The 17,609-nt window shown below is 41.2% G+C and overlaps 1 protein-coding gene across 1 annotated transcript in view; it reads right to left on the reverse strand.

The window, feature by feature from the left end:
- The window catches only part of LOC110157791 (ephrin type-A receptor 7-like), a 358,749-nt gene that overhangs the window by 53,230 nt on the left and 287,910 nt on the right, over positions 1–17,609 (reverse strand). Inside the window, exon 9 of the mRNA XM_055157155.1 lies at positions 16,686–16,741. Within this exon, the coding sequence (XP_055013130.1) occupies positions 16,686–16,741 (56 nt within the window). The remainder of the gene's footprint in view (positions 1–16,685; positions 16,742–17,609) is intronic.

Consider the following 17,609-nt stretch of genomic DNA (forward strand, 5'->3'; position numbering starts at 1 on the left):
TGAATAGGATCCGGGAGAAATTGCTAGATTACTCAAACATGCATGGATGACATCTGAAACGTCTTCCGGCATGGTTTTGATGAAGAAAGTGCATTTTTTTAAAAAAGCTAAAAAGAAATAATTTTGCATAACAGCCCCTCTTAAAAATATGAAGTTGATGAATAGCTCTGGCTCCACTGGTGAGTTTTGTACGGCAGCCCTGCAGGGACACAACGCTTAGAATCAACACAATACAAGATCAGATTAAGTTCGGATTAAGATTTCAAACGCTCTTGTTTAAGAAGTTACATTTCAGCCATTATTCCGTAACCCCAAGAGCCCCGTCTGTTTACTCACTCAGCCTCAGCATTTTCCCGTCTTTTCTCTTTGCGGAGGTATTGTTCTTGTCTTCGTTAGCGTGTGCGTGTGTTGTGGAGATAGGGCCGCGGACACAAAAACCGTCCCAGAGAAGGGGCTCTATGATGGGGCCAGCGCTTTGGGAACGCGCCTTAGATTTGCCGTTTTTACGCTTTGATCCGGTTCTCTGGAGTTTGCAAGGTCGACAACACAAAACAAGACGCGCATACAGGAGACGAATGCACAAACGCCAGGCCCATTGTGAGCGCTTTAATGGAGTCTGAGCCAACTGCTTAAGATGCAACCCCAGTATTATGTTTGTTTAGGAGACGGCTTCTGTTCATTTGGAGCTTTCAGCTTGTGATGTGATATACACTACTATAGTACAAAGTTTAGGTTTTCCTATGTGCTTGTACTTTCAACATTTGATATACATGCAGAAGAGATCAAATATATGAAGTAAGATGTATCGAATTATGCAGCAAAGAAAAAAAAGTTAAATGACTCTACTAAATATATATATTTTTTATATTTTATGTTCAAATCCTCAATTTGGCCCCCCTTTACTTTGTTGAAATATATTAAGAAAATATATTAAATATATTTTTTCTGTAGTAAATAGTTCCATATATCTTGTTTCATATGTTTGCTGTCTTCTATATGTATCTAAAATGTAGAAAGTGGTAAGAAAAAAGAAACAAAACATGTACGGATGTAACAGCACCAGTCAAAAGTTTGGACAAAAATAAACAAAAAAAAATTGAGTTCAACTTTTTTGCCCTTTGCTGTATAATGCCTAAAACCTGTGAGCCGCCGCATTCCAAATAGGAAGTGAAGATGGGCACTCTTCCGGCTCCACTGACTCCAGTTCACTTTGTATTGAAAATACACCCGTCTCTCTGTTATAATAATATAATGATGAATAATAATGCATCAGTTTTATACAGCGCATTTCTGGACACTCAAAGATACATTACAGAGCATTATTCATTCACTCCACACTCAGTGGTGGTAAGATACTATGATGGAAGATGCAGAAGCGAGGCTGCCAATCTGCGCCATCGGTCCCTCCAACCACCACCATCTCTCACTCACAGACACACACACCACTTTCATACCAGGCAATGTGGGTGAAGTGTGTTGTCTAAGGACACAATGACACAATGACGCCCCCCTGTGACACCTGCTATTCCCAGTGTCTCCCATCCAAATATTACCCAGCAGAGATGGGATTTGCAAGTTGTGACTTGGACTCAAGTCAGACTTGAGTCACTATTTTTAGGACTTGAGACTTGACTTGATAAAATAGACAAAGACTTAGGACTCGACTTGGACTTGAGGCCTGTGACTTGAGTCTTAGACTAGTTAACAAATGGACGCTTAAATTAAGAGCTCATAAATCTTAACTCTTTCTGTTCTGACCGTAATAATTTGCACTCTTGTCAAGACATTTAAAAAGGAAATAATTCTGCATTTATACAGCTCTTATATAAATATTCCTATTTAAGTACAATTTAGTTTAAAATTAATATAAATTGCAAAACTCTAAGCTATATTACTAGATTTTTAGAATTTGGTTTAAAGACTTGAAATGACTTGAAGCTCAAAGCAGACCACTTGGACTTGACTTGGACTTATGGCTTAGTGACTCGAGAGTCGACTTGGACTTGCCTGTATTTGACTCAGACTTGAGGTCAAAGACTTGAGACTTACTTGTGACTTGCAAAACAACAACTTGGTCTTACTAACCAGGCCCGGCCCTGCTTCTGAGATCTGACGGGATGAGGCTTTGACAAGCTGGTATGGCCACAACTGCTGTAACTGCTGCTATCAGACTTCTCATTTAGTTTTTTAGTTTTTGGTTTGCTGCAACAAAACTTGAATTTCCCTTGAGATCAATAAAGCCTCTCTCTTTTTAAAAACAACCATATTAACCTGCTCTACATGATCCTGGAGCTTTTATTTCACTATTTTGTCCATAAATCAAGATCTGAACTTTAATAACAGACAAATCAGGCATCTTATTTCGTTGAGGTCGCTCCCTCTGGCTCCAGCAACAGGTTTGACTCACAGCGTTGCTAAGCACCCGCTCCATGCTCTGATACTCGCAGTCAGAATGTCTAAAGCCGGGCGTTCACTTGTGCGACTATTGTATACAGATCGGCATTCATAGGTCGCAAGAAAATTAAACTTGTTCGAAATCCAGTCGCCTCCATGAGGGTTTTGCTCTGTTGAAGAAGTTCCATGAGCCGATTTGCCAGAATTTGTCAGATGAGCATACTCGGACACAGAAGCAGAAGCAGGATATGAGGTTGTGGAGGACGATGGTGCTGGCGAGTGTCTTGGACACAGGACATGGAGGAGCAGCTAATCGCGCAACACAGAATACAAGTTTGGTGAAAATCCTGATGCTACTTACCTCCAGTTCCCTCTGAAGAACTGACAACCCATACTGCCCACGTCTAGACAGACATTTCTTTGACCATATGTGTCGCCTCTTCTTTTTGGGCTTGTCTGCACAGAGAATGGCACAAATTGCCAAAGGCAGCACGTCTGTTTTTTACCTGGATCAGCATTGTGTCTCCGCACGTCTGTGGTTTTCTAATTCTGTGGTTTTCTTCTTTGTGGTTTTCTACTTCTGGAACAACAACTCCGGTCGTTATGTGGTCGCACAGTGTGTGCAGGCAGGTCGTATAAGAGCATCGGTCCGTTCAGTGTGAGAACATGACTCGTGAGGTGTGAACTTTTAAACCCTGTGATTTGGTCATACAGTTTAAGCTGGGGCTGAGTGACATGACAGAAAATATCACACAGTGTACACCCGGCATAACACGGCTCCAAATTCACCACATAACTGCCTAGCCTCGTGAGCTTCATTTGACTGGAGCTGGACTATGGGTGACACTCTAACTTTTATTTGTACAACACAATTCGAACACAAAGTCATTCAAAGTGCACACGAAGTCATTCAAAGTGCGTCCTCAGTCCACTTGTGTGTACAGCGTATGGTCCAGGCCTTTAATCTGCAGTACATTATCTGATAGTGTATAAGTGTATATTCCCGCACAGTTCCAGAGCGTTAGCAGAGCAGACATCTCCAGCTGCCATGTTATTGACCCTCTGTGACTGCATGTGAACAAGCCCCTCCTCAGCCCTCACTATCTGCTCTTGTTTGTCTTTATAAAGTGCCCCACGCGCTAACAACTGGCAAATAAACTCACCGACAGCCCATAATAACCACGAGCAGCGGACTATACTTTCAATTAGGCCACCCCTGACCCCAGTAATCGCGCATCGGCTCCGCTCTTCCAGGAAAATGCGCTGTGTTTTTTCCCCCAAAGCCTTAGAGAGAGAGAGATGTGATTAAGGCGGCGGATCGACCCGCGCTAGCCCAGAGAGGAGCCTCATAACTGGGTATCGATCGGTCTGCGACGGCCTCTTGTGGCTCTGGATGTGTGGATGTGTGGATATGTATGTGAGATTATATGAGTAAGAGAAAGGTTTCTATTTAAGGCAGAAGCTAAGTGGACGATCGAAGAGGAGTTTGGTCAAATAGGACACAGGAATGGCCGCTGGGACTGGAGGGGATAATGTGTGGTGTTTTGTTTTAACGCATCGATGTCTAAAAGAAAATGACTTAAAAAAACCTAACAATGTCATGATGTGTTGAGGACAAACTTTGAATAAAACAATGAGAATGCAGGTTTCTCAAGGTGTTTTTGAGCTATAAAAACACCTGTACTGGAATAAACGCAAGACAAAGAGGTTTAATGTCATACTGTGGAACATTCTAGCTGCGTAGTGAGGACAATTTGAGAAGAAAAATTATCAAAATATCTCATACTTGTAAATAAATTGAATAATTAGTCCACTTCTTTATACAAATAAAATACAATATACAAATCTGATAAGAGACCTCCTTGAAACTAATAAACACAAACTACTACCACTAAACACAAATAATTCAAATTGTATGTTAAGCCTGTAACTTTTTTTCCTTATATTGGATTGTTAGGCTATATTTTCTATATTTAGGCCTCAAGGCTCATGCTTGCTTTTTTTGGGAATATTGGATATTTTTTCTGATGTTGTGATTGGTACAATTCAGAATTAGCTTGTCGGATTTATATGTCGTCAATCTTCAGTAAATACTAGGGTGACCAGGTGTCCCTATTTACCCGGGACACTTCTACTTTTGAGCCCCGTGTCCCCTGTCCCAGCAGATTTATCCAAAACCACTGATTTGTCCCAGTTTAATACAAGAAATGTCCCAGATGTTTTTGACCAGTTTGACACCTGCCAAAAGCAAGGCATAAATTGACATTTTTTTAAAAAGTAAAATTTAGAAAAGCTGCTTTAAAAATGACCAAAACACGAAGAAAATGTGACTATTGGTGGTTTTCAGCTTCTAGAATGTGATGGTGAAACAAGAGTCAGTTTTTCCTATTGTCAAAGCCTGATCTCGTCAGATCTCAGAAGTTCAGCAGGACCAGACCTGGTCAGTACTTGGATGGGAGACCTCTGGGAAAATCAGGTGCCACTAGGGCTGCGTATCATTAAGAAGTTGCCGATATGATGCATAACTCGATACATAGTCCATGATATGATACATATCTCTGTACATAGTCCATGATATGATGCATAACTCGATACATAGTCCATGATATGATACATATCTCTGTAGAGTGCACTTTCGGTTTGATACGATATATTTCAAATCGATTCAATATGATACAATAAAAAATAAAAGCTAAATCATGGCTGTGATACTTAAAGTTTGTTAAACCACTTCTTGTGCCAAGTTCTTATGAAACACAAACATTTGAACCAAAACAGTGAAAATGTCAAATGTGTCACAAAAACAAGTTTTCTTCCAAAAAACACACAAAAAACTGGAGCTCTGTAACAAAATAATTTTGTAAAATATACCAAAAAACAGTCTTAGTGATATATCGAGACAGCAGCCCACGATATCAAAACTGTATCATCACATTAAATGAAACAATATATTGATATTTTGCACAGTCCTAGGTTCCACAGGAGGGCGCCAGTGGCAAAAAAAATGTTGTTGTGCTCTTAGGCTAAGCACTTCACCCACATTGCCGAGTATAAAAGTGGTGTGTGTGTGAGTGGTTGGAGGGACCGATGGTGCAGACTGGCAGCTGCGCTTCCTTGAGTCTGCCCCAGGGCAGCTGTGGCTACAATAGTAGTTTACCACCACTGAGTGTGGAATGAATAATGCTCTGTAAAGTGTCTTTGTGACATGTGTCTGTGAAAAGCACTATATAAATAAAAACTTACTAAAACTTACTATTGATTACATTGTACTTTATCATGAAATTTCCAAAACATTAATTCACAAATATTTGACTTGCTATTTTACAACAAAAACCTACATTATTTAAAGCAAATCCCACAGCTCCTGCTAACCCTCTCCTCATCCATGAGGACAATGAATGAATAAATCAATATGTTCTGGTTAAGGCTGTAAATCATGTCATAATTCTGTGAAAATATTTAAATCTAATGGCTGAATATATTATTTAGCCTACAATTTCAATATTAAAATTAAAATGATAATTTTTTTTATTGGTATGAATCTAAAACAAATATTGGAAGATTTATAAAACTTTATTAAAAATATAATATCCAAAAAGTATATTCACAAAGCATTAATGTCATTTTTTTTTTCTACTTGTTATTAAACCTGTTGACTTTCTATTTTACAACAACAACCTACGTTTTATCTGTATTTACTTTAGCTCCCCCCATCTGTATTAAATATTATCGGCTTATAAAATGCTGCGATGATATGAAACCAAAAATTTACTGATTTACATGTTGAAAAAATGGGCCGGGGGCAGAACAGTTTTTCTTAATTAAGCACTAGTTTCACAGTTTTATTATAACCAAGCACCATAAACCAGGAGGTGTCCCAGTTTTTGAGTTTGAAAATGCGGTCAAACTAGTAAATACATGTAAAATATTAGACTTGTATAATCTTCAGTTTAAGTCCATGTATAAGTTAAGTCTTTGACATGAAGAAAATGTGCATGGACCAGCCATGAGAGCACTAGCATGCAAACCCGATGTAGAACAAATGTGTTACTTAACTGGGTTTAAGTAAATGAATGCTTTTGTTTAAACTGGATTTCCTTTGTCCTCTCTCATGACATATTTAAAACGATTCCCAAAGCTCCCGCTAACCCTCTCCCCATCCGCCACGACGTTAGCTTAGCACGCTTCAGTGGCACACATGCTAACTCCTCTGACATGTTTAAGTCGCTAAAATCTCACGCTTCAATGTGTTCGCCGTGATTAGAGCCGGGTTAACTGCTCCCCTGTCACAGCGATTAAACAAAATCACCACAGACGCACACGCGGCCGGATCTGTGCCACACGCTAAGCTAGCTCTCTCCCCGCTAACGACGCTGACGTGCGTTTTAGCGCCGCACTTGTATCCAGAAAGGATCTAGTGCTTTGTTTCTGTTGCGTGCGATGGAACCGGATGAAGATGTGATGGGAAATGCAGATGAACTTGAGCAGAATGGGTTTGTAGGTCACACGCACGACCCATAAGGCTAAAGGGTGAAAAGGGTAAAATGCTAAAAGGTTTCCTAGCGCATTCTGCCTGAGGCCATTTTAAGATTAAATTAGGCTTGAAACAGTAGCTGCAGTACAGTTGGTTCATCATCTAGAGTAGACAAAGAGAGTCTATTTGATTTTATTGTGGGTAATATTCAGTTTAGCCCAGGAGTGTCCAAATTACGTCCCTCAAGCCAACTAGCCGTGCAAATTTGAGTCATTTTCCCGCTATAAACTCAAAGGCATCACAATGTACACAGACCTGAACTAAACTGAATGTCCCAAGCTGTATGCAAGGTTCACTGTCTTTATAGCAAAGTTAAAAATACACTTCTACACTACATTCAGACTAGGGATGGGCATTTGATTAAATTTGTTAATCGATCGTCGGGAGAATTAACGATCGATTATCGATTAATCATTAACGTTTTTTTATATAAAAATTTATCATCAATATTATTACTATCTGCACTACTAATCTGCATACATAAATTCAACTTTACGACATATAAACTGTAACCACTCTAGAGCCACATCAGCCCGTTTGACATTAGAATGTGTTTAATTCAGTTTTGCACAACTCTCACAGAAACAAAACTTAAAACCACATGGCTAATTTGCATAAACTAAACAAAGAAAAAAAAAACTGCTCTTGTGCGCTGATGCAACACGACTCAGTGGAATACAGGTTAGTGTGACCATATTTGCGTTTGTCAAAACCAGGACACTGTACGGGGGGCGGGAGGTGGGGACTCGTCATCGACATCGCGCTACTCTCACCTGGCATATCTTTTTCCCACTGGACACCGAAACATATGTGCTGCTTTGTTCACTCTGCACATGGACTCACACTTGTCCCGAACGCAACGGAAAGTGTGGAATTTCTTGTACAAGTCATCGTTAAATACACCTTTGCGCTTCGGTACGTTGCAGACTGACCCACTGTTTGTGTCTCGCTCCTTCTGATGCACAGAGAGCTACATGTACAGACCTGTTTGGTCACACGCTACGCACAGCAACCTACATTCTGTTTGTCGATTAAAATGAACGTAATCGATGAAATTCTTAATGATCAATTATCGATTAATCGACTAATCATGCCCATCCCTAGTTCAGACTGCAACCTGAAGTAGGGTTGCCAACCATCCCTTAAAAAACAGAATCATCCTGTATTCAGAAACAAAAGTATGCATCCTATATAGAACTGAAAAGGGACGCACTTTGTCCTGTATTACCGCGAGAATCAGAAACACTGTGTAATCAATGGAATGGCGCTTTATAAGAGAATTTACAGTAAACATATTCTCAGTCTCTCCTGCTCTGTGACATATGAACTGACAGCACACACCCCACTCATCATCTCACTGGTCAAGGTTGCTTGGCTTCGAGCTTCGCCCCGGCCGTGGGCTCCAAGCTCCAGTTCTCGGGTCTTTCTCTTTCTTCTCCTTCTTTCAGACGTCTCCGAAGTGTCAAAATAGGGCGTCCAGCGTGTTTTTTGGGGGGAGTCACTGATTTACCCAGATACCATTGGAAGAAGAATTGTGATTGGTCCATTTCCATTCCATTATATTAACCCTTTGTTTCCCAAGAAATATCAGTCCAAGTTTACAACAATGATCTAGAAATTATTACTAGTGTAGTGTTTATTACTCACTGAATAAAAAATATTGAAAAAAAAAATATATATATTAGTAGTACAAAAATTAATTCCAATATTTTTTCTTCACTGAATACCTTGAAACATCGGCTCTGCCAATGAGGTGTCCCTTATTTATTTTTCAGGGAGCTTGGCATCCCTAACCTGAAGTGACCCAAATCTGACTTTTTCGCCTCTATGCTCCTGTATCTGATTTTTTAATGACAGTCAGAACGGCACAGATTTTTTCAGTTGCAACCCAGGCCACTTACATATACGATACATATCCGATCTTTTGACGTGCGACTTCAGTCTGAACAACCACCTACACGTCATCAACAAACGACAAACATCACTAGTCTGCACTGAAGTGGGGAAAAGACAGAAAGGGAGAAGACAACGAGAAAGGAAAAAGTGAGACAGGAGGTCAAGAGAGAGAACTGTTTGTACTGGACCTTAGACGGTAAAAAAAACCTGGACTACGCGAGTGTGACGTCACCCGTAGCATTCGGCTCCAGTCAAATGAAGCTCACAGAAGCTTGCAGTCATAGGGCCGAACTTGGATTCAAGTTCCACATTAGGAATAGAAATTTATTTATGAACAAAACAGCAAAATAAAAACTAAGACAGAGGAAAGAGAAAGAGCAGAGGAGTAGAGAGAGGGGTGAGAAGTGTGAAAGAGGGAGAAGGACAGAGTGGAACAAGGAGAGAAAAAGAAAAAAGGCGTAAGAGAGAAGTAGAGAGGAGGAAGAGGGAAGGAAAGGGGATAGATAGAAAAGGATAAGAAAAAAAGGAGAGAGCAAGAAAATGTGTGTGAGAGGAGAAGACAGAAGAGGAGAAAGCAAAAAAGAGGAGAGAAGGGAGAGAGTGAAGGAGGAACGAGAGAGTTGAGGAAGAGACTGGGAGAGAATGGAGGAAAGAATAAGGAGAGGGGAAAAAGAGAGCAGGATGAAGAGCGAGAAAGGAAGAGTATAGGGTAGAGGTGAGGAGAATCCAAGGACGAAGAGAGGGGGTGGATTGAAGAAAGAGAGAGTAGAAAAAGAGGAGAAACGAGAGGAGTAGAGGGAGAAATGAAGAGAAGAGAGAGACGGGAGAGACTGGGAACAGAGAGAAGGAAAAAGAGGACGATCTAAGTATATAGAGAGAAACAAGTGGAGAGAGGGATGAGTAGGAGGAGAAGTTTTGTGAGCCTAATCTCCCAGCATGCCCCTCTTCTCTCAGGAGATGTTGTAGATCTGTGTGTTCCCGATGAATTATGAGCTGCTCCAGAACCACTGGGACTGAAACACCAAACAAAGAAAAGACTCTATCTGCACACACCTTCAGCTCCACTGTTATAACTGAACACTGGGCCTATTCACTCTGTTATAACCAAACAATGGGCCTATTCACTCTGTTATAACTAAACACTAGGCCTATTCACTCTGTTATAACGTAACACTAAGCCTATTCACTCTGTTATAACCAAACACTAGGCCTATTCACTCTGTTATAACTAAACACTAGGCCTATTCACTCTGTTATAACTAAACACTAGGCCTATTCACTCTGTTATAACCAAACACTAGGCCTATTCACTCAGTTATAACTAAAAAAAATAGGCCTATTCACTCTGTTATAACTAAAAAAAAAATAGGCCTGTTCACTCTGTTATAACCAAACACTAGGCCTATTCACTCTGTTATAACTAAACACTAGGCCTATTCACTCTGTTATAACCAAACACTAGGCCTATTCACTCTGTTATAACCAAACACTAGCCTATTCACTCTGTTATAACCAAACACTAGGCCTATTCACTCTGTTATAACCAAACACTAGGCCTATTCACTCTGTTATAACCAAACACTAGGCCTGTTCACTCTGTTATAATTAAAAATTAGGCCTATTCACTCTGTTATAACTAAACAGCTGACAGCTGTTTAGTTATAACAGAGTGACTCAGCGCTGACTCAGCTGACAGACGTACAGTGTGATGAGAGAATTCTCCAGCTGCTGCACAATTATCATCGGAACCACTGCGGAAAAAGTTGGGATCATGTTTGTGTCTGTGCACATCGACAAACCGAAATGACAGAAATCCGGTAGCAGCTGAAGTGTGTGTTTTCTTCCGGTCGATGTAAATACGTTCATGTCTCTGTCCAATCAGAACCTGCCCCACCCCCAGACACTGAGCAGAATTTAATAAGAAGAAATTTAATGTGTTTTCCATGTAAACCTCAATTCAGAATTATTATTTCTATGTAAACTCGAAGGAGAATATTTTAATTCCAAACTCTTTAATTCAGAACAATTAATTTGGAATTAAAAAACATCATGTAAACGTGGCCAGTGTCCAGTACAAACATTCACACTAGTCTCATTCTGTCTTCTCTCTCTCTCCTCTTCTTGTGTCTCTCCTTCTCTCTCTCTTTTCCCTGATGGTCTAAATCCTAAACACATAAGAGCACATGTGCGTAAGTCCAGTAGCGTACGCCTCAGTGTCCAGTACAAACACTCACACTAGTCCCATTCTGTCCTCCTCCTCCTCCTCCTCCTCCTCCCTCACTCTCTGCTCTCTCTCTTTTCCCTGATGGTCTAAATCCTAAACACATAAGTGCACATGCAAAAGCCCAGTATGTCTCAGTGTCCAGTACAAACACTCACTCGAGTCTCATTCTGTCCTCGTCTCTCTCCTGGCACAGTGTATCACTCTGAATTCTGAACTCCATCTTGAATGACTCTCACTGAAAAAAAAGGAGGGACTTGCAGCAGAACGCCTCGAGCTCCGAAGTGCCCACCCACCAGTGACTTTTTAGCCAATCAAATGATGTATCCAACTCAGGTAAAACCAAAACAAGAGTCACAGTCTCAATATAGGACACTCGGTTCGGTGCAGGGCTGTGCTCGAGTAAATTTGCACAATCCTCGCAAAACTATGGTCATCGTGCCCAGTCCTCACTTTCGCCTTTTCGCCAACAGCCCCCACCCCCAAAAAATGAAGATTAAATAAAAGTTCACCCTGAAACTGTTAGTGCTGCCGCTTTAGTTTTGGAAAAGTTTTGTTTGCTGTTTACAAGGAATTATTTTTTTTTAATAATATTTCATACATTTGTACAATATTTTATTGAACTTATTAATATTAACAAGCAGCACTTTGCATTAATTTTATTTTATTTTTTATGTATTTTTATTTTGTTGGTTTAATAAACACAGAAATAAACAACAAGCAAATCGTTTCGCATTTTGTTCCCGTACTGTACTGAAGTACGTACCAAACCATGACCTCAAAACCGTAGTACGTACCAAACCATGACCTCAAAACCGAAGTACGTACCAGACCATGACCTCAAAACCGAAGTACGTACCGAAACATGACCTCAAAACCGAAGCACGTACCGAAACATGACCTCAAAACCGAAGCACGTACCGAAACATGACCTCAAAACCGTAATACGTACCGGACCATGACCTCAAAACCGAAGTACGTACTGGACCATGACCTCAAAACCGTAATACATACCGAACCATGACCTCAAAACCAAAGTACTTACCAGACCATGACCTCAAAACCAAACTTACCAGACCATGACCTCAAAACCAAAGTACATACCGAACCATGACCTCAAAACCAAAGTACGTACCAAACCATGACCTCAAAACCAAAGTACGTACTGACCATGACCTCAAAACCAAAGTACGTACCGAACCATGACCTCAAAACCAAAGTACGTACCGGACCATGACCTCAAAACCGAAGTACGTACTGAACCATGACCTCAAATCTGAAGTACGTACCAAATCGTGATTTTTGTGTTTGTGTACCGTTACCCCCTACGGCCTGGAGCTTGGATGGACCTGGAACTCTCTCCCCCTGACATAGAAGCTCTGTGATCGGGCCGACCACTGCAAGGTTACTCTCTCCTCCTCTCCCTCTCTTTTCCTTCATGATCTAAATCCTAAACACATGAGAGCACACAAGCAGAAGTCCAGTACGTTTCAATGTCCAGTATAAAAACTCACTATCATTTCTTTTGTCCTTCACCTCTTGCCTCTTTCTCCTCCTCTCTCATCTCTGTCTCTTTTCTTTCATGATCTAAATCTTAAACACATAAGAGCACACATGCATGAGTCCAGAACGTCTCGGTGTCCAGCACAAACACTCACTCTAGTCTCATTCTGTCAGACTCCGAGCAGAGGGACTCCGTCTGTTTGGAACAACACACAGACTATGGACCAGAGCAGTGAACAAATGTGGACTTAACATGGGAATTCAGGAGACATTCTCAAACTTTTCACAGTAGATTTAAAAAAAAAAAAATCACAGATCGCAGCAGTTTTTTTTTTTTTTTTTTTTCCAGGAGTATCCAGTTTCTCTCTCTCTTTTCAGAATAAATGACCATATGTTAAAAAAAATGTGCCTGAATGTAAGAACCAAAACTAGACTAGCAAGTAAAGAAGTACTGGGCTGGTTTAGTCTGGGGCGACAGAGGCTCAGTGGTGGTTGTGTCCTTAGGCAAGACACCTCACCCACGTTACCAGTGTGTTTGTTTGACTGTGACAGAATGAATGACTGAAGCCCTTTGACAGGCTTGTGGAGCTTGCGAGTTAAACACCTCAAGAACAGCTTTTTTAGGTAACACAAAACATGAAAACAGTTGAAAATACCACCACAAAGCTTGTATTAGTAGTAGTTGTTGTACTGGTAGTAGTTGAAGTAGTATTTGTCAGAGAAATTCCATTACTGTTCCGTACTGAGCTGGCAGTGAGAGCCCACAGTAGGAATGGAACAGAAGTAGTAGAAGTAGTAGTAGTAGTAGTAGTATGAGTAGTAGTAGTAGTAATAGAAGCAGTAGTAGTAGTAGTAGTAGTAGTAGTAGTAGTAGCAGTAGTAGTAACAGTAGCAGTAGTAGCAGTAGTATAGTAGTAATAGTAATAGAAAGCAGTAGTAGTAGTAGTAGTAGTAGTAGTAGTAGTAGTAGCAGTAGTAGTAGTAGCAGTAGTAGTAACAGTAGCAGTAGTAGCAGTAGTAGTAGTAATAGTAATAGAAGCAGCAGCAGTAGTAGCAGTAGTAGTAGTAGTAGTAGTAGTAGTAGTAGTAGTAGTAGTAGTAGTAGTAATAGAAGCAGCAGCAGTAGTAGCAGTAGTAGTAGTAGTAGTAGTAGTAGTAGTAGTAGTAGTATTAGTAGTAGTAATAGAAGCAGCAGCAGTAGTAGCAGTAGTAGTAGTAGTAGTAGTAGTAGCAGTAGTAGCAGTAGCAGTAGTAGTAGTAGTAGTAGTAGTAGTTATAGTAGTAGTAGTAATAGTAATAGAAGCAGTAGTAGTAATAGTAATAGAAGCAGTAGTAGTAGTAGTAGTAGTAGTAGTAGTAGTAGTAGTAGTAGTAGTAGTAGTAGCAGTAGTAGCAGTAGCAGTAGTAGTAGTAGTAGTAGTAGTAGTATAGTAGTAGTAGTAATAGTAATAGAAGCAGTAGTAGTAATAGTAATAGAAGCAGTAGTAGTAGTAGTAGTAGTAATAGAAGCAGTAGTAGTAGTAGTAGTAGTAGTAGTAGTAGTAGTAGTAGTAGTAGTAGCAGTAGTAGCAGTAGCAGTAGTAGTAGTAGTAGTAGTAGTTATAGTAGTAGTAGTAATAGAAGCAGCAGCAGTAGTAGTAGCAGTAGTAGCAGTAGCAGTAGTAGTAGTAGTAGTATAGTAGTAGTAATAGTAGTAGTAGTAATAGTAGTAGTAGTAGTAGTAGCAGTAGTAGTAGTAGCAGTAGTAGTAGTAGTAGTAGTAGTAGTAGTAGTAGTAGTAGTAGTAGTAGTAGTAGTAGTAGTAGTAGTAGTAGTAGTAGAAGCAGCAGTAATGGGAGTATCAGTAGTAGTAGTAGTAGTAGTAGTAGTAATAGAAGCAGCAGTAATGGGAGCATCAGTAGTAGTAGTAGTAGTAGTAGTAGTAGTAGTAGTAGTAGTAGTAGTAGTAGTAATAGAAGTAGCAGCAGCAGCAGTAGTAGTAGTAGTAGTAGTAGTAGTAGTAGTAGTAGTAATGGGAGTATCAGTAGTAGTAGTATTAGTAGTAGTAATAGAAGCAGCAGTAATGGGAGTATCAGTAGTAGTAGTAGTAGTAGTAGTAGTAGTATCAGTAGTAGTAGTAGCAGCAGTAGTAATTGGGGCCAGAGTCAATGGAGCCGAATTGTGCCCATGCCTACTTCCTATCTGGAACACAGTGGTTGGTGGATTAGTATATATACAGTCTATGGGTGGAACAGGTGTATTAGTAGTAATAGTAGAAGTAGTAGAAGTAATAGTAGTAGTAGCAGTATTAGCAGTATTAATATTTTCTCTTAATTACAAAGCGAAAGACTTGACTTGAGTATTTGTGGTGGTATTTGCAGAGCAGAGTCTGGTGGAACAGGTGGGACATTTATAGTAGTAGTAGTAGTAGTAGTAGTAGTAGTAGTAGTAGTATTGATAGTAGTAGTAGCAGTATTAGTAGTAGTAGTAGTTTTCTCTTAATTAAAAGGAGGAAGAGTTGAGTATTTGCGGTGGTGTTTGGAGAGCAGAGTCTGGTGGAACAGGTGGGACATTTGGAGGAGGCTTCTGCTCCATCTGTGACTCAGTCTGATACACAGAAACACAACATACAGGAACGACAGAAGAGACGAGAGGAGAGGAGAGAGGGAAGGGAGAGGGAGGACAGGAGAGAGGGAGGAGAGGAGAGAGGGAAGGGAGGAGAGGAGGACAGAAGAGAGAGAGGAGAGAGGGAGGAGAGGAGAGGGAGGACAGAAGAGACGAGAGGAGAGAGGGAAGGGAGGAGAGGGAGGACAGAGAGAGAGGAAGAGGGAGGAGAGGAGAGGGAGGACAGAGAGAGAGAGAGAGGAGAGGGAGAGGAGACAGAAGAGAGAGAGGGAGAGAGAGGAGAGGGAGGACAGAAGAGACGAGAGGAGAGAGGGAGGAGAGGAGAGGGAGGACAGAAGAGACGAGAGGAGAGAGGGAGGAGAGGAGAGGGAGGACAGAAGAGACGAGAGGAGAGAGGGAGGAGAGGAGAGGGAGGACAGAAGAGATGAGAGGAGAGAGGGGAGGGAGGAGAGGGAGGTCAGGAGAGAGGAGGGAGAGGAGAGAGGGAAGGAAGGTGTGGAGAAGGGGAAGGAAGGAGAGAGGGATGAGAGTGACAGATAGTGGAGAAGAGAGAGAGGAGAGAGGGATGAGAGACAGGAGAGAGGGATGAGGAGAGAAACACAGATAGAGGAGAGAATGACGGAGGAGAACGACAGGGATAGAAGAGAGAGGGATGAAAGAGAGGAGAAAGGGATGAGGAGAGAGGGATGAGAGAGAGGAGAGAGGGATGAGGAGGAAGACATGCATAGAGGAGAGAATGACGGAGGAGAGAGACAGGAATAGAAGAGAGAGGGATGGGGACAGAGATGCAGAAGAGAGAAGGCTGAAAATAGAGAGATGGAGAGAAGGATGACAACAGAGAGTTGGGTGGAGGAGAGAAGGATGGAAGAACGAGAGAGGGATGGAGGAGAGGTAGAAAAGAGAGGGCTGAAGATAGAGGTATGGAGAGAAGATTGAGGTGAAATGGATGACGATAGAGAGAAGGATGGAGGAGAGAGAGAGGGATGGGGAGAGAGAGGTAGAGGAAAAAGGTTTGCAAATAGATAGACGGAGAGAAGGATGAGAGATAGATAGATGATAATAGAAAGACAGATGGAGGAGAGAAGAATGGGGAAAATGGGGAGAGAAAGAAAGGGATGGAAGAGATAATGGAGAGAGGGATGGAGCAGACATAGAGGGAGGGGAGAGAGGGATGGGGAGAGAGAGATAGAGGAGAGAGGGTTGAAAATAAAGAGATGGAGAGAAGGATGAGAGAAAGATGAAGAGAGAGAGGTGAAAATAAAGAGATGGAGAGACGAGAAATAGATGACAAAGGATAGAGGAGAGCTAGAGAGAGGAATGGAGAGAAGGAGTAGAGATAAAGAGTGCAGTCCTGTGTGATGTCATGTAGTACTTGAAATGATTTAGTCCCGCTTTACCACAGACACACAACCGCGTCCTAAACACAATTTTCCCGACACACCGCGCTCATTCCACACAGCGATATTCCCATTTGCTTGCTCTCCGTCTGTCGCTCTCTCGTTCCGTGATAGAGCCGTCTTCGTCGTCACTTACACTGGAAGTAGAGCTCCTCGTCGCCCTCTTGAGACGCCTTGCTGTAGCCGCATTGTCTGAAAAACACAAACAGATGAAGACGCTTTAGTCCCGCGGCGCACACACACACACACACACACAAATAATACACTTTTTCCTCGGAATCGCACGGAAATGCAGAGAGATAAGGATGCCCGGAGTGATAACAGGAGAGAGGGAGGACGGAGGAGAGGTACACGGATACATAAAGTACACGATTATACACATGACGACTGTGGAATCTGTACTTCGGTCTACACATATATTATCAGCTCACATGGTCACGTTTTTTTATACAACGCATTTCCATCTTCGAGGCTCAAAGCGTTTTACAGAAAGGAGCCACTCAATCATTCACACACACAGAGACACTGGGGGGTTAAGTGTTTTGCCCAAGGACACAACAACAGCATTCATCTCTAAGTTGACAACACCAACCAGCCGCTCTACCAGTGATGTTTGCGTTGAGAGCGGAATATAAACCGCAAACCTTCAAACGCTCGACCAACTGAGCTACTGTCACTCACACGGACTGTCGAAAGTCACCCCGACGGTAATATAATTCCATTTAAAGCCACAGTATGGAACTTTTTTTTTTTTTTTTTACCAAAATGAGAGTAAACAAAAGCATGTTAACACACGTGAACATTCCCACAGACAGTGGGTTCCTCTTTTCTGCATCACTCGAGGAAAAACTACAAATAAACAAAACACTACCCAGTGATTCCACAATCAGGGAATCATTTAGTTCCATAAAATGCTTCTCTATAAAAGAAAACTTTATATTTATTAGGGGTGGGACTTGATTAAAAATTAAATAAATAAATAAAAAATAATAATCTAATTAATTAGCAGGCTTTGTAATCAATTCATCTCAAATAATCGCTTAACTACTGACACCTCTTG

This window comes from Boleophthalmus pectinirostris, unplaced genomic scaffold (genome assembly GCF_026225935.1).
Source record: "Boleophthalmus pectinirostris isolate CB_2022bp ecotype Guang Dong unplaced genomic scaffold, ASM2622593v1 HiC_scaffold_21, whole genome shotgun sequence".
Classification (NCBI taxonomy): Eukaryota; Metazoa; Chordata; class Actinopteri; order Gobiiformes; family Gobiidae; genus Boleophthalmus; species Boleophthalmus pectinirostris.